The 23,709-nt window shown below is 41.5% G+C and overlaps 1 protein-coding gene across 1 annotated transcript in view; it reads right to left on the reverse strand.

Moving 5' to 3' along the window:
• Positions 1-23,709, reverse strand: part of MACROD2 (mono-ADP ribosylhydrolase 2) — an 837,047-nt gene that overhangs the window by 76,426 nt on the left and 736,912 nt on the right. Inside the window, exons 9-10 of the mRNA XM_042882408.1 lie at positions 16,961-17,042; positions 3,141-3,176 (exon numbers count right to left, since the gene is read on the reverse strand). Coding sequence (XP_042738342.1) covers positions 3,141-3,176; positions 16,961-17,042 — 118 coding nt within the window. The remainder of the gene's footprint in view (positions 1-3,140; positions 3,177-16,960; positions 17,043-23,709) is intronic.

The raw sequence follows: 23,709 nt of genomic DNA on the forward strand, positions 1-23,709 counted from the left end.
TTTCACTTACTCAGCTTCTCATGCTGTCCTGCCAGTGAGGGAAGCTGCAGGGGCACAAGGAACTGAGAGAGTACAGAACTAGCCTATCCAACCGGGCCAAAGGGATATTCCATACCATATGGCATCATATGAAAAAACTCAAAAACTGAGGGAAGTTGGCCAAGGGGGCTGTCGCTATTCAGGAACTGGCTGGGCATCAGTGGGTGGTGAGAAATTGTTTTGTGCACCATTTGTTTTGTAAAGACATACACATATTTTAAATTATCATTACTGTTATTTCACTCTTCCTTTTTTAGTAAGTTGTTTTTCTCTCAATCTATGAGTTCTATCACCTTTTCTTTTTTCTTCTCAGATTCTCTCCTCCATCCCACTGAGAGGTACGAGTGAGCAAAAGGCTGAGTGGTGTTCAGCCGCCTGTTAGGTTAAACCACAACCGTACACAAGGAGGTCAAAATGACAGAACTCCCAACCACTTCTGGATTAGCTATAGTAAATACATTTGTGTTTGGTCACTGTAGGTACTGACTCATGGCTGTCAGTGTGCTGATTCCCAAAATATCTTGAAATCAGAACAGAATAACTAAGTACATGTTGTTGATGTTCATCGTACCCTACAAACAAGCCTGTGAGATCAACTATGATCTCATCTATCTTACATGCACAAGGAAGAGGGTATGTAGGGAAATATCTTCTTCAAACGACTTAATTCAGTGATTATTTCCCAGAGCAGCTATGCAGCTTCACCTAAATTCATGAAGGATAAAAAAAAGATTTATTTATTTATTCTGCAAAAAAGAAAAGAATGGCTATTGAGTGGAAATATACTTCCTTTTAATTGTAATTTTAAATGCTTAAAAAAAAACCCAACGATGTAATTTGCATAATCTCCATGAAAGCAACAAGAGAAAAAATGCAAAATAATTGACTTATAAAAACATACATGCCATGATTACTGTAAAAAATGAAACTGGAAATGTTAGATGAATACTGAAAATTCAACTTTGGCAAATGTTTGTTGTATAAGGACAGTCTTCATTTTCCTTCTTTTATGTATATATGTACAACTATATTAATCACACTAATTGTATTAAAATCTCTGAAAGTTCCTATCCAGTAATCTTGACACCAAAAAGTAATTACAATTATATGTAATAAAACCAACAGTCCAGAAAGCCATAAAAGAATGTGTTAATCCATCACAGTAACACATAACTATCTGTGTATATCCATGTTTGCACATTTATGCATATCCGCTGTTATTAAAGAATTTATAATTTCTAAGCTAATTAACTTGTTGCATAAATCATCATAATCCATTTGTCTTCAAGACAATCTTGCCAGTTTAAGCAGCCAACACAGTGCTTCAAGAGCTTTTACCTCTGTTTTCTGGCTGGCATATCTCTGCCTTTTTCCAAGTGGCTCTCCTTCCTGATCTCATATCCTTTCCCAAAGCAAATAACTGGAAATTCCAACACATCATATTTACTGGGCTATGATGGGATCAGGGTCACAGAGACCTGAGAGGTAGTACACATCCATGCACTGTCACAGATGATACCCCACTTGATTTACTACTCTCAAACATGGGAGAATCAGTAACAAACATGGCCAGAGACGAAAAGTCAGGCTTTGAGAAACATCAGGTGACTGATTTCAGGGGAAGGCTGGGAAGAAAAGGAGCAGAGTAAGGACCTTTCTGCTCACTAGATGGAATGGCCCGAGGAGATGGCACAAAGAAGGATTTCCAGGAATTGATGAGTGAGGAACAACCCAACTTGTGCTGAAAGATGGGATGTCAGCAGAAGGCTCGCTTGCGTAAGAATCATTTGGAGAGCGCTCTCAGGTTTGAAGTTTGAGTGGTTCTGTGTGGAGCCAGGAGTCGGACTGAGTAATCTTTGGTGGGTTCTTTCCAACCCGGGATGTTCTAAGATCTAGGTCAAGGAATTACAACACAAAGTCATTGTGAGTGACATGCAACAAAAGGAGTGTAGAAAAGTACCCAGGGATGGAATCAGGAAGGCTGAATTTGCATACCAGTAGCAGTTAAAACTAGGCAGGAACATATGGAATAACATGAAGGGATCTGACAAACATGTCAAGAGCAAAAGCTAGCTCAAAGTATTTCTCAGCTGGTGAATGGAAGAGGCAACCTAGTAATAGACAAAATGAAAGTTAGAGGTGCTCAGCTTATGAGCAAAGCCCGTTCCGAGGTCCCGTACATACAAGTGGAGTTTAAGAAGAATAGGAGCAGCAGAAAGGCAGTAGGCTAACAATAGCTTCGAGGAACTAGGAGTGCTAATTAGGTGAAATGTGATACACTGGAATGTGCTGGAAGAGCTGGTTGATGTGATTTTAGCACTGCATTTTTATCATCTCTTAAGAAAAAAAAGTCCCTGCCTGCTGGTAAAAGGCTAGCACTACAAGAGAGACATGGAAAAGGATGAAGGGAAATACAGGCAGTCATTCTGACTTCAGTCCATGGAAAAAACACGTAGCACGCCCTGTTGGAACAGGGGGAGAACAGTGTATACAATACACTTTCGTACAGCTTTTTGTACCACATACTGCAGCATTCTGAGATGCTAAAAAGCGTTGGCTGAACAACTGCACCATTAGATGAGCTGAAAATTGGTTGATGTGTAACTGGCAAGTGGTAGCAAGATGAGTACTCCAATAGTCAATTAGTGGACTCCATGGAAATGAATTCTTTGAAATATCATCCAATCACATTCCACTTATTCCAGAGTTTGCTGGAGAGTTTTGCCACTGTTGTCATTGCAAACAAATCACAGCTACTAATCACAATTGCAAACGACTCAAGAATTGCTGTATCCACACCTTTTTACGAACAGACTGTAGAATTCTAATTATTTCCCATTCATGTTCAAACAAAATACTAACAAAAAAAGCTCACAAAAGATGATACTAAAAAGTTAGTTTCAGCCATTCTTAATGAGCATTATATATTATCAGGAATCATTTTCCCTATGTTGTTAAAAACTAAAGATGATTATTGCAACATTAGCAACAAATGATTGGCACTGCATATCACAACCAACACTATTTGTTTTAAGAACCCTTCCAGTTTGTTTCATCCTTCTCAAAATTAAATGTTTTAGCATAAAATATAATGTACTCACCTGTCTCTTCACTTATTTCAGTCTCTTCATTGTCATCTGTTAAAAAAAAATAAAAATAAAAATCAGGAAACATCCAAAATAAAGTATTCCATTATTCAAACTGTACATATCTTAGCTTCCCTTCTCCCATTTAACATTTTGTAGGGAGACCTGGAGGTAGATGGGAAAAAAAAAAAAAGAAAAGCTTTTGATGCTATGAAGAAAGTTCCTTTTTCAAAAAGTTACATTTTGGTAACGAAGCAGTTTCATAACATGAGACCTTTTTGGGGAAGAGCAGTGGGAGTGAATAAAAAAGATTTGCCTTAGTTAATATCTGAGTAAAACAACATTCCGGAGCCTTAATCGTCTAATGGACAGTCCAATGACCACAGAGGTTTCTCAACTAAGCTCCTTAGTCTGTGGACTGTATTTATACCCTCTGAAACTGATTTGGGCAAGTGCAAATTCTGCAAGCCTACAATTTCTGCCTAAAGCATAGCGTCTTTCAAAGGTCTGCATGTACGTGTTATTACGCCATTTGAACCCCAAGGAGTTCTGCAGTACTATGATCAATGGCAATGGAAATTAGCAGTATTATTTAGGTCCTAATTTACAGAATTGGATCTTTACACCACAAGCTCCACTGAGATTCAAATACTGTAACGCATGCCATGAGGACTGAAGACCTGCTTTCATCAAAATTTGGAGCTTGAAACATTTTAAGTACAGAACAATTAGTAAATAACAGAGGCCTGCACTGGCAGTTCTGCTTAAATCAAAACATAAAAAATAAAATAAAATCATGAGCATGAAACTTTTCATGGGGGCTTGTAAATCTACGCTAGATGGATCTATATCCATCCCTCAATGCCTTCCATTGCAGTCACACCTGCTCTGCATGCACGGCAGGACTTCCAGAAGACACTAAAGGACAACAAGTTGCATTTTTCTTGAGCACACTTCAAACTGGCACAAAGGATTGGGACTGAACAAAGTCGCCACATACTTTACCTCCTTCCTCCTGACTCTAAAAACAATTGCTTTGGAGTTCGAAAAGGCACACTGACCCCTATCTGTACACAGAAACTGTAAGGAGCTCTGACAAGTAGTCTTTGCGATCAAGAAGAGAGAAGATTTGTTGAAGGAAGCCAATGGGAATCCTGCCATTCACTTGAATAGAGCCAGGATTCTGAAAGAGTCCTGACGTTTTTCAACAAACCACTCAGAAAGCATTTGGTTAATACAAAGCTTATTCATTAATCCATTTCCAATAACATATTCTTCCCATGGAAATGTTTATAATGAAGCCAGCAGGATAAAATTTCAAATTAATCTAAGACACGACGCTAAATCAGTGTAATATAACATCCTAACACACATATATCACCCGTTCTTCTGTTGAAGGTCTGAATTATAGTTCTCTAAGTGACTTGGAATATGAAATTCCCAGAGCAACAGAAATTCTAAGTTGGTGATAATGGACACAGACAAGAAATTTGGCGTTATTAAGTAGTAATCATTATGCAATATAATTATGAAAAGTCAAAGACTGATTTTGTGAACTAATTGTGAACTAAGTGCTGCTTTTTGGGTGTTTTTTTTTTCTTTTTTTCTCTCTGGGAAAAGGAACCTAAATCTTGCTGAAACGCAATGCAGTCTTTACATCACTTCCAAAAATGGGAGGTGGGCTCCTGCCCATGTTGTGACATGACCTCCAGGTCATTGTGGTGCCTTTGAAAATTCTACTCCAACCTGTATCTGAATCTGAGTTTCCTTTTGGCACACAGCACTCCCCAGCCATTTCATGTGTCTATAATTCTTATTCTAATACTAATGCATCTGGTGGAAGTGCTTCTCTGTCATATATAAAGCGATCTCTTTCACTGACCTTGGTGTGGCTAGCTAAAGTGATAAACACCACATTTAGCTGTCAGAACTCTATGCCAAAACCAATTATTTTGGGTGAAAAACATTATTTTAGGAATCTTTATCCAAAAATCTTTCGCTTTTCTCCCAATAGTATGTTATTACAGGCAGTTACTGGATTTTAAAGAAATGAAAGCACATAAAAGTTTTTTGGTTTTGTTTTTTTTTTTTTTTTTTTTTTATACCAGAGCTATTATAAATATGAATATAGGACCAAATGAGTGCCAAGATTGCTATAAATTAGATCTGTAATACTAAGGTTTATTTTCCTTGCTCCCCATGCATATTTTTACCCCTTGTAGAATAAGCTTTCTAGAGTGATGCATATATTAAACCAAAGCAAACCAGTCTATCAGTCCCAAAACAAAATTGAGTAAAATCACAGAAGAGCCCAAGAGTCAGTCTCTGATGCCAGTAATCATTGCCTGGAAGAAACGTGGCCAAGTTTCTTGCCCAAGCTCACATTTGAAAGCCCAGATGTGAGCTTGCTGCAACTCTTACTCTTAAAAGAGTTAACCGAATAGGAAAACATGCTGCAGTGTGTGCACAGATTCATCAGGGTTCGAAAAGACCTCTAAGATCCTTCAGTCCAACTGTCCACCTATCACTAATATTTCCCACTAAAGCACGTCCCTCACTACAACATCTAAACATTTATTGTACATCTGTAGGGACAAGTGAGTTCCCCATCTCCATGGGCAGTCCATTCCAGCACACGACCACTCTGGGGTAAAATTATTTCCTAACATCCAAACTGAATCTCTCCTGGAGAAACTCAAGGCCACTTCCTCTCATCTTACTTCTAGTTACATAGGATAAAGATGCCAACCCTCCCCTCCCTCACTACAACTCCCTTCAGGCCATTGTAGAGAACAATGAGGTCTCTCCTCAGCTTCCTCTTCTCCAGACTGACCATTCCCAGTTCCCTCAGCTGCCTCCCATCACACTTGTGCTCCAGACCCCTCACAGCTCTGCTGCCCTATTCTGAACATGCTCCAGACCCTCAGTGCCCTTCTTGCAGTGAGGGGCCCAAAACTGAACACAGTACTCAAGGTGCAACCTCACAAGTGCTGACTACAGGAGGATGACCACTTTCTTGCTCATGCTGGCAACTATTTCTGATACAAGCCAGGATGCCACTGGCCTTCTGAGCATCAACCAATACTCCCAGATCTATTTCCTCTACACAGTCTTCCAGCCACTCTGCCTCACATATTGCCTGGGATTGTTGCACTTGGTCTTGCATGCATGTGGTCATTCTTGGTTACTCTTATGTTTGGCAGAGCACAGCAGTGGCCTTTCACATGGCTTTGCCAATTAAAACCCTATATTTTGGGGAACTCTACCAAGAAGATTTTTCTAGGGAAAAAAAAAAGACAAATCTTTCAAGATCTCTTCCTGAAGCAAGAGGAAAACTGGCACTGACTCTCTGCATGAGTCAACCCATCACCAAGAAAACTCGTATCAGTATTTAGAAGGCTTAGGAGACAAGGAAGACATCTAATCCAAAACATTTCATACATTTGAAGGCACAAAGTTTTCCAGCTACTAGTTCAGCTATGGTTCATAAAATCAAGGTATTAGGTAGGTGATATACGGGAGAACAGTTTCCAGTCAGTTAAAATAATTTACAATTCAGAATCAACCTGTGATGGAAACTGGCCCTCTAACTCTCACATTACATGGGTTAACTATATTTCAAAAGATCAGAGAGCTTTGCATTTGAGTGCAATTTGCTTGGTACGTATACATTTGTATAAATTACAGGCTTCGTGGTATATTCATGTATCAAGAGATGTCAGTTACCTCTTCATTCCCCTCTCCCTTGTTACCTGCTGAACTTGGTGAGACAGAACGATTGCACCGTACCAGCTCCTACTGGCACAGGAGAAAGAGATGCCGCCTTCTGTCATAGACGTATTTTTCCTTTGCCTTCCTGGTCAGGTTCCTTCTCTGTCTCACTAGACACTGCATACAAGCAAGTGCAAGCCAGATGGCTAAAATCATCAATCTGTGTTTAGATTTATGTTAGGAACAAAGAGGTGAAAGGCTCTAAATACCACTGCTAATCCCCAAAGCCATTAAACTTCTTCCTTGTTGCTCACGCTTCTATTTGCATTGTTCATCACGTTTGCATGGGGAGAGTCAACGCTATGCAAACACCTTTAATTTCTAACTATGCATGCCTCATGGAGCTCTTACAGTAGAGCCAGCTCCAAGCTGCTCAAGGCAGCTGTTTAATCTGTACTCAGGGCCTGCATTTCAGGCTCCCGGTGCTCCCCAGCAGTGCTGCATGCTGATGGCTTCTTCCTGCCTTCTCCCTTTCCTCAGCCTCTTCATCTCATCCTTTAGCATTTGTTCATCTTATCAGCACTTTCTGCTGTTCCCTGATCTCAATCCTTACCCACGTGTCTCAGCTGTCTCTGTCATGCAAGTGTGGCTGCACAGGCTGAAGACAACTGTGAAAAGGGCTGGGAGAGCACAATGGGACCAGACCTCTCCCTTCTGTAGCCTGCATAAATGCACCATGGCAAGCAGAGCAATGGGATGGGCACAGCAATACAAGAGGCTGAAGGAACAAAATGGAGATTTTAATGCTCATGCCTCAAAAAAAAAAAAAAAAAAAAAAAACCCTATAAAAAAATGCATGAAACCTTTCAGCAGTGAGAGCTGCAGCTATCCCATTGAGATTTTTTGTCGTGCAAAAGCAGGGTTCCAGCCTTCAAGCATTTGCCTAGCAGGGACTTGATGATCTGACCGTACAGCTCCCGCTAGAAGAACAGAGGATGTGCTGCACTAAGGCTTCAAGACAATGGATCCCATTTTAGGGCAGTGTCTGCTTACTCAAATGAAAAGCTTCTTCTGTCAAATCTTGCAGTGGGTGGCAGCATGAACCAGGCTACCAGCCCTCTGCAAACTGCCTAAACCATGATAATATTGGATTTCCTGCAGTGGAAAAGACCGAGTACTCACTGTCCCTATTCCTCTTTACCACATTTGTTTTTCTGAAACTTTGTTCCAAAGCTTCACCCACCTATCTGCACAATTATATTAACAGCTTGACAAGCTTTCTAATGCTGTATCTATTATCTATTTTAAGTGGGGAAAAAAAAATCACTTCTTTTGGATAGCATAGGACCACTGCTGCTACCTGACAGGAGTTTCATAATAGCGCACAGACTCCATCTCAGAAAAGAAGATTGGTAGTGTAGTAAGGCACGCAAGGACACCCCAGGGCTTGACAAAGCCTGTATGTACACAGAGGGCTCACGGTAATGTAGGAGCTTATGAGCTCTTTTGGCTGCTCTGAGCCATGGAATACTGCTCTCCACAGAGTTGATGCAACCGACTGACCAACAGCACAGAAAAAGGGAATGTTTTCTTTGAGGAAAAGCAGATTTGGAAACCTCTGCCTGATGAGATCAGGCAAGATAAGGCCTGATTCTTATCACTTCTACTTGTAAAAAATATTCTCAGAAAAAAAAAAAAAAAAAAACTTCAACAAAAGCAGCACATCCTTCTGCTTTGGAAGGAGAAGCGGAGCTTCTGAGCATTTGTACCCTGTAATCCTCCTTGCAGAACAATAGATACTATATAAACTCCCAGCTGACGCTAAGCAAGTTTGATGAAATTTTGTTTACTCTGTTGTGATTATGCAGAACTTCCCATTGACACACCGCACATCCCAGCCTTGCTGCAGCATCGGTGCGGTTTTTCCTCCCATGTTGCTTGGTTACACCAGTCCCACAACACCAGAGCCTCACTGCATGTAAAATGCTTGTAGCTTTTGAAGCCATATCAAATAGAAATCCATAGTACCAGCCTCTTAAGAAGTTACACTTTTTTTTTTGGTTTGTTTTTTTACCACAAAGATGTCTTTTATGCATCAGATCACTCAATCTGCAGTAAAATGCATATACCCATATGAGCCTCAGGTGCCTACAAAGGCAACACAGTGGCTGCTGTTCCCACTGTGGGTGAACTGGACAGCAGAGCTGCAGCGCAGGAAGTAGAGCTCACAGCCAGGATCAGATTTGAATTTCTATTTCCCAGATGCTTCTACCTTACACTCTTTGCAAAAACACTCATCTGTTTTTCAAAAAAGAACCTATTTCTAAACTTCCTTATTTCTTCGATGCCTTAAAATACTGAAAACAACTGAGTTTTGTTTACCGGAATGTTCAAGTGGATTTCTCACCCATAAATATGCTAGTGTAGCATTCACACACAAAATGTTATGTTTTAGAAATGTGTCACCACATGCAAATACAAGCTTCTAACAAAATCTCATCAGTAACCTAAGACAGAGGCAATCAAATGAGACAAACACAAATTTAACGGCATCCTTTGCAATTAGAAGCACTCAAGCACATGAAATGACTCAGCATCAGTGTCCGGAGAAGATGGCATATTTTCGAGCATGACGTGAAATGCATTTGCACTGTTTTACATGGAATCTAAAAGACTATGCAAGGCAGCAGGAAGAAAAGGTGCCTGTTCAAAAATTACATATCCGGAAGACATTACACAGGAAGGGCTTATGCTTGTTCACCTCCTTCTGCCAGGCATCCATGTGCAAAGGACTGAATAGAACAGCAAAAATTTCCCTCCCACTACCAGCTTCTTCCTGAGCATATCACTTATAGGTTATGGTGACTAATAGCCACTGCTGGACTAGTCCTATGCTGGTTGAGCTAATCTCCTTTTCAACTACATTTAATTCCTGCAGGGTCTGCAGCACCTCCTCACAACAAGTGTTCCTACTCCCTAGCTATGTGTTGGGTAGAAAATTACCTTTAAATAAATAAATAAATAAATAAATAATTCTGATTCATCATTTCCTGGAATATTTCCTGGCATTTCTTGTGTTGCAAGAGACAAAACAGTGCTCCGGACTCACCTTATAATTACCACCACTCATCATCTTCCCTATCCTCTCCCGCACTGCTAAGACATGCAGCAACCCTGCAAAACCCCTGTGCCTCGAAGGGCACCTTCATCACCTGCCATTTCACTGTTTCAATGCAATCCTTATCCACCAGGAGCAGAAGAGCTCAGGGATTTGGAGTGCAAAAGAGCCATTTTCCCCTATCTTCTGGTGCAACTGTAGGCTCTATCATCAGTCTTGCAATACAAGGAAAGGGAAACATTCAGAAAACACTATCAGAGCAAAAAAGGAAAAAAAAAAAAAAAAAGAAGAAGAAAAAAATGGAGAACTTCACCTCCTGAAAGAGCACTGAAATACATTACAGACCCACTGTCTGTCCATACCCTGATCCAAGCAGTGCTGTTGCTGCTAACAAGAATGAGGCAAGCAGACAACTTTCTTTCTACAGCTCACATGCAGCAGAATACCACAAACTTGTGTCTAACAGTGTACAATCAGAGGATTTAAGCCCCATGCCTGAGGTGACCAATACTTGCAATACAACTAAACACTAGAGCAATACAACTAAACACTAAACTCTGCCAGCAGACTGCCAGGAAATAATTCAGAAGAGGTCACACCAGGAAGCTTCGTTATGATTCAGACCGAAGCAGAACTCCCCACTACCATTTCTAAGGCACTGGTGACCTACTGACGTGTCAGAAGGAGCTGGGACCCTTCTCCTGGTCTCCGTTTCCAAAGTTGCCCCTGAGCTGCTTCCTGTTCACCCTCCTGCCCCTACAGACCATCTAAAGGGCAGAGATACTGGCAGAAAGGGCAAAGGAGGCAACCTCAACATGCGGTTGGATTGGCATAGTCACTGCCATGGCAAATTAAGACAAAAAGCAATAGAAAAAATTAGTTTCACAGTTCTGTGAACACCTTCAGATTTTACTTGGCTTGATTTTATGAGGTAAGTTGTTTCAGACACATCTTGAAATGGATGGGTATTCAAAGCCTTATGGCTATATGAAGCTTTTGGATTGAGAACAATTTTTACAGCGAGCTATTTACGTTGGAGTGCACTCGATCAGAATTCGCAGGTGCTCTAAGAGAGAAATAGAGCAAAGCCATCATCCTATTGTGGTGTGCAGGCTCCTCCAGCTCCCCCAGACAGCTGTGCTTCCTTAGGAGCCTGTGTTACTGAAGGAAAGGCAACCACCACTGGAAACAGCAAGCCTGTGCCTCCTCCCAGCAGTTCAGACTCAAGTCCTTCAGGGAGGGGTCCTGTACAAGGCCTTGGAGGATGACACCCCTCAATACAAAGCTCAAAGGGGTTCGGGGGGGGGGGATTTCAAACCTTTGCCACTGCGTCAGCACTTCCTATCCATGCAAAATCCTCTTCGGTCTGTCACAGCTCTGTCAAGACCACAATTCCTTCTCACTCACTGAAAAAGCTTCACTCATCTCTACCTGAACACGGGACTCCCCCCAGATTTCCATGCCGGTGGAGCACTGAATGCCCCATCTCCAGCCCCTCTGGTTCAAACCAGTGAAGAGGCACAGTGTTTACGTGCTGGGAATGTAGTGACCCGAAAGCTCTGCCCAGAAATGAGGAAAGCAGCTGAGCCCAGCAGCACACTCAGGATGCCCTCGACAGGCAGGTGAAGACCAAAGGCCTGCAGGCTCCTTCAGCCGAGCCTCCCAGTAGCCCCAAAGTCCTGGTGGCCTGAACCAGCCATGAGCCATAGCTGGGTGACTTAACATGCAAGCCCCTACCCAGACCAGACCTCAAATAAAGGGTATCAGGGACTTCCAGTAAGCCAGCTGGCACCTATCCATGCAGTAAAATAAAGCCTATGAAAAATATTTTGTGGAATACATTCAGGTGACAAATTAACACAATGAATCTGCTCGTGAACACTGCAAATGCAAACAGAGAGGCAAAATTTATCAAACGAATTACCCATTTGATATAGAATTGCTTACAAAAGGCTAACTTATGATTCCTTTGCTCACGCTGAGGCCTGTCGTAGTCCCAGTGGGTTCTGCCATATTAAGTGCAGAGGGGATGCTCCTCAACACCAGCACAGCAATTACAAACTCTGCTTAACAGTTCAGTCACGTATTAGTGCAGGGATCTGCCTTTTTAATACAAAGCCCTTCATTCAGGCATTTAGACAGTTTCCAATTTGATTCCAAGCCTGGTAGATCTCTTAACAACGAATTTCCTCTGCAATTATAAGATATTTGCACATTGCATCCTCCTAAAGTAATAGGAGGATTAATAGAGAACAGTAGTTCTCATCCGCATTGCTTTGGACAGGGTGGATAGCATTTTGGCATACAGGGTAAAAGCAGAAAATGCACTAAATGTCATAACCTGGAATAGAAGGGAGAGAAAGCTTTTCAAGAAGCAATTTCTCTCTCTCTCAGCACCAACTGATGTGGCTCACAAAAAAAAAAAAAAAAAGAACAAGCTGTTGGGCTCAGCATCCTTTCAATTAGCTCTGAAAGGACACAGAGTCTAAAAGCCTGCATCTTCCATCTATCAATTGGTCTAATAAAAGTGCAAATCTCTCCTCTCTAGCAATTTTAGCGATGCTTTAGTGAAGTAATTCTGTTACTGTGTTTAAACTAGTAAGAGTAATATCACCTGGAACGGGGCAGCTTCATAGTATGCACCTTTTATGACATTATTTTGTCTAAAGAACATTTCCAGAAAAAAAATGATTTCCCTTTCCAATCCACTGATAACAGGTGGTAGATTCAGAAGTACCATAAACATTGCAATTTAAGACAAACCTTTCATAATATACAATAGTCACCATGAAAAATAAGCATTTGCCAAAGGTCTCCACAGGATTATCTATCTGACATACTAAATAGCTAGCTACACACAGGACACAGGAGAAAAATAAGGTGTCTCTGCCTCCAGCTGGCAACCGTGTACAAATATGCTTAATTTCACTCACATGAATAGCAACCAAGGAGCACGTGTAACTGTAAGGTAAAAGTTAGCAAGTCTAGCTTTTCAAGGGGAACGTTTTCATACTGTTTCCTGGTAGGTTTTACAAATATATATTTAGCAATAGAAGTAATGCCTGGATTCCAGGCTCTGTGCAGAACTGTGTTAGAAGAGACAATGAATTCCAAGAGAAAAAATGATACAAGTATCAGCAGCTTTCCTGGAAAGCTCACACATAATACCAGTAGCAATGAATCCAGTGAGGTAAGAAGTACACATCTGAGCCAGGATTACAGGCAAGGGCATTTTATTTGCCTGAAGGATATGCAGCGAGACATCATCTCAGATTAACCAGAGAGAATGTCAGTATGCAGCTGAAGAGAGGACGTCTGGGCTGTTTCATTCCACCAAGAGAGAGAACACAACTGATCCACAGAAAAACAAATCACCATTTGTCTCACCTCATGTGCTAAAACAGTGACTGATTTTAAGATTTGTTGTCCAACAAAAAGTCTTCTATCCTTGCTCTTTTCCTACCAGGACATTCATGAACTTCTCAGCAAAACCTCAGAGATTCGACTCTAAATTTTGGGTGAATCAGGGCACTTTTCCCTCTAAAATAATACTTTCCTGGGCCATCACTGTGATGAGATCTGAGTCTGAGTTAAAGCTTACATGGCATTACCCTCAGAGCATGTTGGCTTTGACTCAGGCTCTGTACAGGCTATTGCTTACTAAGATTGGATCTGAAATGCTGAGGCTGTGACAACTGGTCCGTTACTGAACAGCTATGTTACACTTCTAAGATATGAAATTACTTAGAAGTCTGCTTCTTCCCCTATATATTTAAAGTTTGCAAATGACAAAGCTCTTGGCAGTTGTCTTAATATCAGTACTATTACTCAACTAATTTCTTTGGCATCCCTCTCACAAAATAAGTCTAATGATATGTTCAACTAATGGAACAATTTCCCTGTATCTATATTCCACTTACTCTAATGCACTGAGGTGTAACTCTAGCTTCATTTCATTATCACTTGACTAGCTTAAGTACTTGGATGTCTTTTTGGATTTATTAATGCACTGGGTTTAAAGTAATAACTATTTATGTATATAACTCCATGAATATATTCTTCTTTCTAAGCATTTTTGTCCACATCTATTAATGTAGATATATTTTGTAATGTTTCTGAATGTGAGATGCACATTTAAAACGTCTCCGTGTTTTTTTCTCTAAGCCTCAAGTAATATCTCAGCATTATTCCTTCCTGTGTATGTTCAGATAGCTTGCTATCAATTTAAATTTAGGGCAAATCTTTCCTTAGAGACTTCTGTTTTATTACACTAATAGAATCACTTAAAAACAAACAAACAAAAAATGCCATAGCAGTTTTGGCAGTTCCTTCCAGAGTCTACATATCAGGATTTCATTGCCAAAGGTACAGACAGTTGCTAATTCCTTGACACAGAACCACACCGAATCCCTTGTGGAAGAAGCCAGTCTTGAAGAGAGATGCAATAATCCCCAGGAGGGGAGTCTGTGGAGAACTTGTTGGAGCTTACATTAGGCTTAAATGCAGATACCAATTGACAAGAAAAAAGGAAGAAACAGTACACCTGACAATCCTTTGGTGATCACCATTAAGACCTACAGCTAATGTCCTCATCATTCAGCTACAGACAATTTAGGATGGGGCCAACTTCAACCTAACCGCTGTTGTGATGGTACCCAGCAGAAAAGTGCCACTTCAGCAGGGCAAAGGAAGCCTGATGCTGAACATCAATCATTAGGGCACTCTTCTGAGACAGAGGCCCAGATACTGATCTTTTCTGCAGGGATGCTATCGAAGTCATTGCATTTGTACACATCTTTTTTGCCGCTCTCCTCATAAGCTGCACATCTAAGTGACTCCTATAAGAGCACACCACACATCCATGGTGTTACAAGAGATTAAAATCAGATCTCCCAAATTGCTGACTACTGACCTAAACACAGGAAATCCTTCACTGACTCAGGGAAAAAATCTTAGAAGCCAGCTTGGTGCCTTTTAAAGCTCCAAACTTAACAACCAGTAGATGTTCAAGTCCTTCCAGAAGCCTGCACTATTGAAGCAAAACTAGTATTCAGAATCATTAACGGTGAGAAAGTTACAGCTGAAAGCCTATGAGAATAGGTCCTAAGATTTTTTTTAGCAACCTACACCAAATTATGGCTGCTGAGAAGTAAAGCATTTTTTCTCTAGAAAGCTATCTGCATGAGCATCAGATCATGTGGTCCTTTTTCACAGTCACACGCCTGCCAACTACAGGATGTTACTGCACATTAGAGGTTTCCCATCACCACTGCTTTACTATGGTCATATACAAGTTCCCTGTTTTAGTTTGATTAAAAAAACCCAAAAACAATAAAAAAAGTTAAAGCTTTACATGCATGAGAATAGACATGCTTTTAAAATTACAGAACTATGCTAGAACGAATCACCTGCACAATGTAGCATAAGGCAATAAGAAGTCTACACACTGTGACGTCCAACCCAACGGACCCTCTTTGTTCAAGACTTCAACAATGCCTTATTTTGACAACACAAAAAAAGAAGTAGATCTCCCTTTTAACCCTCTTTCCCCCTTTAGTTTTGTCACGCTTCAGCACCTGAAGCATCTCATTGTCTCTGGGGCTTTCAAACCCAAGTGGGCTTTACATTCGTAGTAACAACAGCAGGCTTTCATCTGGAATTTCAAAGACTTCAGTGATGGTGAGTATCAATACTGTAATCTGTTGACAAACTGCCACAATAGTTTACTCTTCCTTAATCTGAAAGGCAGAGACAGAGGCAACAACAGAAGACAGGGCACTGCTGTCTCGTCCAATGTGTACATTGACCAAAAAAAAGACAAAAATCATACACTATCCAGACTAGATGTGAATGCAGTCTGAACAAATGTTCACTGTACTCCAGCCCAAAATATTACTACACAGACACCATTCTGTGCTACCTGAATTATTCAGTATGTCTCTAGGCTTGAGATCACTGCAAACTGGAGATTACAAAGTTGTTAGTTCTAGTGAGATAAGGCAGAAACATCACAATATCCATATTACCAGTAAAAGTAAAAAAAAAAAAAAAAAAAAAAAAAGTCAAAGGAAAAAAATTCACTGTGGCTACTATGACAACACGGCCCTGTAAAATTAATTGAGAATCTCACAACACACCCAAGCTCTGCTTCCCATTACTCACAGGCCCATTCCACCAGGCAGTCAGTCAGTGCATGGAGCATTTAAGTGACTGCCATTTCAGAAATGGGTGATAAAAAGACTAAAATCTGGATCTTATCACATATAGCAGAGAAAACAGAATAAAACGGGAGAGGGTTAGGGTTGATTAAAAAAACCCACTGCTCTAACACGGATTTCTAATGATGTATGATAAAAATAAATCACAGTTACATAAGGAAGGGTGTGAACAAATTTACTATCTACCAGGTTTTCTTGCATTCTAGAAAGTAACCTCCTGTGTGAAGCCTAAGATGAACATTTCCCAAGTGCTCCGGTGAGAGCCATCTTTCTCCAATTCATTCTCGCACAGGGACAGCTCAGGTTTGAAGTTCCCATTCAGACACAGTTGGGCTCTAACCCCTGTGGTACCTTTTAAGATGCAGAGAAACCCTACCAGCACTATTAGTGAAAGAGTAAAGCATACACAGTGTGCATGGAAAAGCCATGTACGGTAGGAGCTACATACATTAGTGCAAATCATCTTCCTCTGCTCAAGAGAAGCAGTGCCACACAGCAGCCTTAAAGAGGAGATACGGATTACAGTAAGGACTGAAGAAACTAATAGTACTGAGCATGGAAAAGCAGGCCTTGATTTTGCAAAAGCAGCATCACAAAACAGTTTTACCGGTTCACAGATTTTAAACGCCTGTGTTTCTCCAGCATCACAGCCTCTTTGTGCAACTGATCTCTAAAGAAAGTTCACATTTTAATACTTGGCTTAGGCAGTGAAAACAGAAAGGATGCCGACTGTTGCCTTTTCCTGCATCGTTTTTTGCAGTCAGATGGCAGTAAATTCCCATACCTACCTATAGGGAAAATCTCGCCCATTTTCTTCTTGAAAATTTTGTAGTCAACCTCCAAAAAGACGCAGAAGATGATACGATCCACCTGTAAGAAACAAAATTATTCACAGTGAAATGATTGCAACAATAAACATCAGCAATAATAGTTGATATCAACACTGCTTTATGCTTCAGGCAAGCAAGGAAACATCATAGGGACACGTGCTTTGATTTCATTGTGCATCTGTGTTGTAATTTATACAATAAAATTTGCAATTGTAGTTCAAAACTGTATTCTTTGTTAACTGCCTCCTGTTTATGCAAACCACTCTTGAGCATAGTATAAATTACTTTTGGCATTCTAGATGAGTACCAGGATGCAATGTTTGATGAAAGTGTCACGCGGGGGGGTTTCTAATAAGCATAAAAAAGAGTAAACGGGTAAGCAAAGAGCTCTTTTTCCAATCTTTGTTGGACAAACCTATTTGCGAAACCATTTAGTACTTTAAAATGGCTTTAAAAGGTTTCATGTGGTTTTAATTTACATGAAATCACTTACTCTTGCTATAATACAAGCAAAATGCAGCAAAAACAAAAGCTGATTAGATGACAGGTAGCACACAGGGTAAATAAAACGTTTAACACGTCGTCTATTTAGTGAGGCTGAGTGTACCAATGAAACCACAGCCCACAGTGCACGCACCACCAACCCACCAATGGTTCCAAATAAATCAGGATGGCCTTCTGTGTGAAAGGCTTTTCTAAAAGTGACAAAAAAAGGCAAACAATAAAAACCAAACACAATTCCAAAGCCTTTAGGACTGAAAGACACCCACAGCGGACTCGCTCCAGCTGTGCTATTTCTTTGCTTTATCTGTTCGCCTAGCCCAGCACAACTCCTGGAAGGAGCAGTGGAAAAAGAGAAGATCCACGCAAGGCTGAGCTGCAGGACCCACCCATCCAGTAATCGAGTTCTTCTCTGAAGTGCCACGAGAGCATAACCAGAAAAGGACGAATTTTGAGCAGTAGGGAATTCAGCTCCTTGCCTGCCATTTTGCTGCCCTCGTGATTCCATGGGCAATAAGCTGACGTGCTGTGGCAGAGCTGCGTGTGAGCTGCATGCTACAAAGGCAGCAGCCTCCCTCCAGCAGAGAAACCTGCAGGATGGACACTCACAAAAAAAGTGCCTTCTTTCCATTAACTTCACTAGAAAAAGCTGCCCTTTTGCTAGAGCTGCTTTTCGAAGCAAGTACAGGCTTCAAAGATACCATTATACTTGAGCAGCTCTGACTGCCATTTTAGAGCAGCCTAGTAGAATAAAGAACAGAACAAGAGCAGGCAAGAATCAGTTATTCTGGAAAGTCCTGGTGGTTGGTAACAAGGACATCTCCCAAAGGCAGCTTCAAAAGCTGAAAGTGCAAAACAGACAGGAGATAAGAGAGCAAAGGTGTGGGTTATGTGGGCCCTAGGGAAGAAAGAGGCTGGGGAGCAGGAGAGAAGCAGCAGTAAGACAGAGCTTGGGAGCTCTTGCAGACTTGTGAGCAGGAAAATGTGTTTGTTTGTACGACATTCAGAGAAACAAACCGCCTTGTGAGGCTCTGATAAACAATCCAGGTTAGAGCTTCACAAAGTGCTGGACTGTGTCATCAGCTGCTCCTCACAACAGATAAAGTAAATAAATAAAATAATAATGGTATTTAAACAAACAAACATTAATGAAGGGCATGGGCCAAAAGGGCGCATTCATTTGCATACACACGTGTTTATAACATAAAGCTTCAGTGGTGTTTTTACAGCCGTATTTCACCTGTTTCCACTTTAATGAAGTTGTGTTTTCAGGATGGGAGCTACCGATAGAGAAAGCTTAAATTGCCTACTTTGTACAACCTGATTTAGGATCGTGCTGGGGCAGTCCTAGATTGCCATCTTCTATCCCCCCCTCTTGAGCAGAGCAGATACTCGAGCATTACAGTCATAGGTGCAACACGTGCACCAGACCAAGCAGCAAGGATGGGAACTTACAAGCCAGAGGAGGAATCATACTCCCACGCAGAGAAGTTCTGAGCCGTCTGGCCCTCTGTACGATCTCACATTCTCTGCTGTAAACACTACAGGCATTTCCCTCATTTTCTATATTTCAGCTTCTCAAGGTGTTCCCTTTACTTGTATTTATTCTGCGCAGTTGACAATGACAAAACTTTTGCAATCAGGAGAATTTCTGCTACTTCTAATATGATTCCTTAATTTAAAGATAGGGAATCTCTCCAGAAATGGCACGCTATTTCACATTTTCTAGCATCCTGACTATACACATCCTGTGTATAAACCTGTTCAATTTCTTCTTGGTGTGAGAAAAAGCGCTCTATTTTTAAGTATGCATAAGATATTGTGATGACAGCCAAAATCCTGTGTTTATCTGATTGAATGGCATGTGTTGGCAGATAGTAAATCTGAAATTAAACCATATTCTATCATCCTGCCAGTCACTGACTATTTTATCTAACATCCCCAGCTAAAATAACTTGGAAATTAGGTACAGAAAGTAACCCTTGTCCTCACTGTTTCCAAACCAGCTACAATAAGCTGCAATAAGGAAAGGTTTAATCCGAGTGGACCCAAAACTCTGTAATCTGCTGGCTCACAAAAGCTCAGCAGGCCTCCCGGGATGCACTCTCACAAAAGGCACTCCTTGCCCAAAGAGGAGAGCTCTCCCATTGCATCTGGGACATGGCAGCAGATGAGCAGTTGGATGCAGTCCCTTTGCAGAGGGCAGGCAGGGACCCCGAGGGACTCTGTGCCCAAGGAGCCCCTGGAGCCTTTTGTAGGTGCCCGGCTCCTCCACAGTTGACCAAGCACCACACAGCTGCAATGCAAGCCTAAAGGAGCTGCAAGCTGAAGCTATTAAGGCTCATCCTTGATCGACAGCTCCTTTTTGGAAGCTGGTGTTAAAATCAACCAGCCCCTGTCAGAGCTTGATCAAATTCTGCTTGCTTCACAGCTATGAATAGTGGGATCAAAGAACCCCAAAATTAAGAGTGCCGTAACAGAGGAAGAAGGGACTTAAATTGCATGAGCTTAGTAGGCAGCTTCGCAGCCCAAGGCTGTGAGTACATTGATTTTCTTTCTCAGTTGTTTTTTTATCCTTGGGACCTGCTCTCCTTGCCAGGCTGCATTTACTTTTGACTGGGATCCATTCCTGGTGGTTTTGCTAGCAGCACTAAATGGGGATCAGCAAACTACTGGAGCTTCGCATGGCCCAGGCTGCTTCTGCAGCAGAGTGGGCCCTGACTCAGTCATTAATGCCAGCTTTGCATGGATGCATCCAAATCTTATCCACAAAACCCCTCACGCTAAGTATAGAAGCAATGCTGTTCTTGACAGCTCTGTTGACCTTAACACAAAGAAGCTGAGAAAAAATAATGTTTCCCTCTGCTCTTTGTTTAAAGGTTGTTGGTTTTTTTCTTCTTTTTTTTTTTTTTTTCTCCTTTATTTTGTTGTGTTCTTTCTGCCCTGAGGGGTTAGAGAGCACTTAGCATCAAGTCAGTTTTACATGTGCTGGTGGGCCATGCCAGTGGTCTCATGCAATCTGGATTGGCTCTCTCTCAGACCACTCATGGTCAGGAAGAGCTGTGCAACCAGATCAGGGACTTCACTGTCACAGTAGCATGGGCAAAGCTGCCCAGGGGTTCTCAGGAGCCCTGGAGCACAGCTGGGGCTGCATCTCTCTGTGGGAGCCCCACTACTCCTGCACACCACCAATCGGACAGCCCTGCCTGCAGAACGCAAGCAGAGCGACAAGATGGGTGTGCACTGCTTGGAGAAACAGCCACAAGGATGTGGCCCTTCCAAGGTGAGTCCAATTCCTCTGCCTTAACTTCTCTATCTGCTTAGGGGACAGCAATACTTTGTTTTGCACTTACACATCACTACCAAGAGGTATTGCCAAGTTTGATCTATAGGACCTGCCAAATAGAGCCATACGCATAGCTGCACGTATGTGCAGGTGCCAAGCCATACATCAGGCACAGATCTTAAGCAGAAAACCAATCAAGAGCTGTTCTACACTACTTCATCTACTAAGTGTTTCCATGTCATTGCCACATCGTGTCCTAATAAAATAACTCTCAATGAATATAAAACCAGCTACATTTCAGCACTTCCAAGTACTCCATGCGTGTCCTCAGTACCAAGGCATTCACCCAGCAGGCACTGATTGCTTTTTATTATACACAGTAATAAGCTGCTGCACCATAGTTTAAATCTTACCAGAAAATACACAATTGTAAAACAAAACAAAACAACAAAACAGTTGTAATTTGTAAAAAAAAAAAAAAAAAAAAAAAAGTTTCCCAAATAAAAATAGCCACAAATAATAAAGAAAACAAAGTAAGAATGAGCCTCTCTTCCTTGTAGCAAATCTCCTTTACAAAATATGCTTATCTGACCCCCCAGAACTCACTGTCATTAGGGCATGGCTAACACCAGAAGCTTGCTGTAACATTTTCAGTTTATCAAACGTTCTGTGGACTTGACTCAAAACTCAGTGGAGCCAAACAGAAGCTTTTTATTGACTTCAGCATGCTTGGATCGGTGCCTATAGCCCATAATGCCAGAAACAACACTTGCCTCCTTAAGAATTAAAACTCTTCTGATATTCAAATTTTATTATCCTAACTCTTCAGATACTTTCTCAGATACTTCCCTAACAATCACCATTCAGAGTTGTCTGAAGCAATTAAGTCTCCTTGACTACAGTGCCTGTAAGGAAGAGGTCCTGAGCCTTCACGGGGCTAAGATCCCACATCTTCCCTCTGCTCACAGCGCTACTGCTTGGGCAGCCTTGGTGGCTTTCAATGTTCCAGATGGAGACCAGTGAGAACAAGGCCACATCATCCCATTTTTTTCAAGATACACTCTCACGGAATCAAAACCTCAATGCTGGGAAACCAAAAGGAGGAGGAAAAGATTTTTAACGTATCACAGAGTGAGGCTACGAGTGTCTCACCTGACTGCATTGCACACAGAGTAAAACTTCTCCCATTGCCATGGCAGCAGCTCAACCAGCCATTCTGAAGGTGACAACTCTCATGTTCATTGTCAGGGACCCCGTTTTCCACTTCCATTTCACTGTTTTCCACCAGGACTGCTCCCTGCCCAGCACCAAGCTGATGCGTCACGTCCCCTCTTTGCACACTTCCAAGAGACCACCATCTGTTTCTGCTCTCTTCGAGCACTGGTACATGATACTCTTGATGCCTATTGTCTCCCCTTCAGCCTAACCCCTGCCTGATCTGATCCTCCAGTAATCCTATTGCAACCAACTAACAGATGGAAAAGCCAGCTCTAAGTAACTCGGGCAGCTGCCATCTCCCTTGCAGCAGCAGCGAGCTCCCTCACCAGAGGCGCTGCCTTTCCTGAACCCCACGCACATCTGTCCAGCTTTTCAGAGAGCAGGCAGCTTGAGTGGAAAGAAAGAGCAAAGAGGATTTCATCCCGCTTGGAAACGAGCCACAGTCGAAGCCAGAAGTTTTCACACACCTCTTCCAAAGGTGAATGCTTCAAGCCCTATAAAACCTAGTCATTTCACAGTGCCATAAATTAAAATTTAGCCTCCTACTATTATTACTAATTTCACAGAAACCATTAAAGCGTAGAGCCTAGCTGACTGTCTGCTCCTTTCAGCATGACATCATGGTCTATAATTGCAGAATTACTCTCAAAAAGAACTTCAGTTTAGTATTTATGGCAAATACAAAGCTTCGGCGCCGCTTCCATCCTCATAAGAAGCTTTAAGCAGGGCAGAGGTGTCAGACTAGTGATATGGCAGATTTGACAATCAATGAACTGTGCGATGATGTTCACAAAGAAATTCATCTGCTCTTAAGATCGTTACACCTGCCCAAGTTCAAACCTACTGCAGACCTGAGCCAAAACACAGTCTGCTTAACTTGAGTTGGCAAACGAGGCCAGCGTCAGGCAAACAGACACCCTCTGGATCACTCCTGCTGGTTGAAGGGGGGGAGAAAGACGCACCCTGTCAGGACAAAGCTCTTCATGGACTTGAGTTTTAAATTTCTTTGAATCCAAAGCAAAAATCTGAATTAATATCCACATTACTGCAAGCCTTCTGAAAGTAGATATTGACGAAGCACTATGATTTCACATCAAGAGCAAATACCCACTGAGGACTAAGCTGTAAGGAAGCAACTCTTACTTAAACCACTGTGTTACTTAGGCAGTCATTGAAAGAATAAAAAGCAAAACATTATAAATTATAAAATGATTTATGTTTATCACAAATAGAGATGAATGGTTTCTATGGTGGTCTTACTGAAGTTAAAAAGCAGAAAATTATTATTGGTGCTTTAATATCCTATTTGTGAATGAAAGCGTACTTTGCTTGGGCTGAAAGATAATTAAAAGTCCAAAGGCAATTAAAACAAAATAAAACAACACAGAAACCACCATCAGAAATTTATTACAAGTTTAAAATATTAATGCAAACATCCCAAAGGAACTTTAGATAAGGCTTTGCAACAACCCCAGCCTGTAAAACAAAACGCAGTAGAAACAGAATTTGAAATGAAACCCAGGATAAATTTAAATCATGGTCAGAACATCTCTCCCTGTCTGCTTTTCCTACTGCTCTGCTCACATTCAACAGATGATGGCAAATTACTCTCTGCATCTCATGGGCGTCAGACACCTCTGCAGTTATCACTGTGACATAAGCCTATCTCCATGCAACTGAAAAGCATTAAAACCCACAGTAC

The sequence above is a fragment of the Lagopus leucura genome, unplaced genomic scaffold (genome assembly GCF_019238085.1).
Source record: "Lagopus leucura isolate 7727_CA_CO unplaced genomic scaffold, USGS_WTPT01 Super-Scaffold_73, whole genome shotgun sequence".
NCBI classification, from domain to species: domain Eukaryota; kingdom Metazoa; phylum Chordata; class Aves; order Galliformes; family Phasianidae; genus Lagopus; species Lagopus leucura.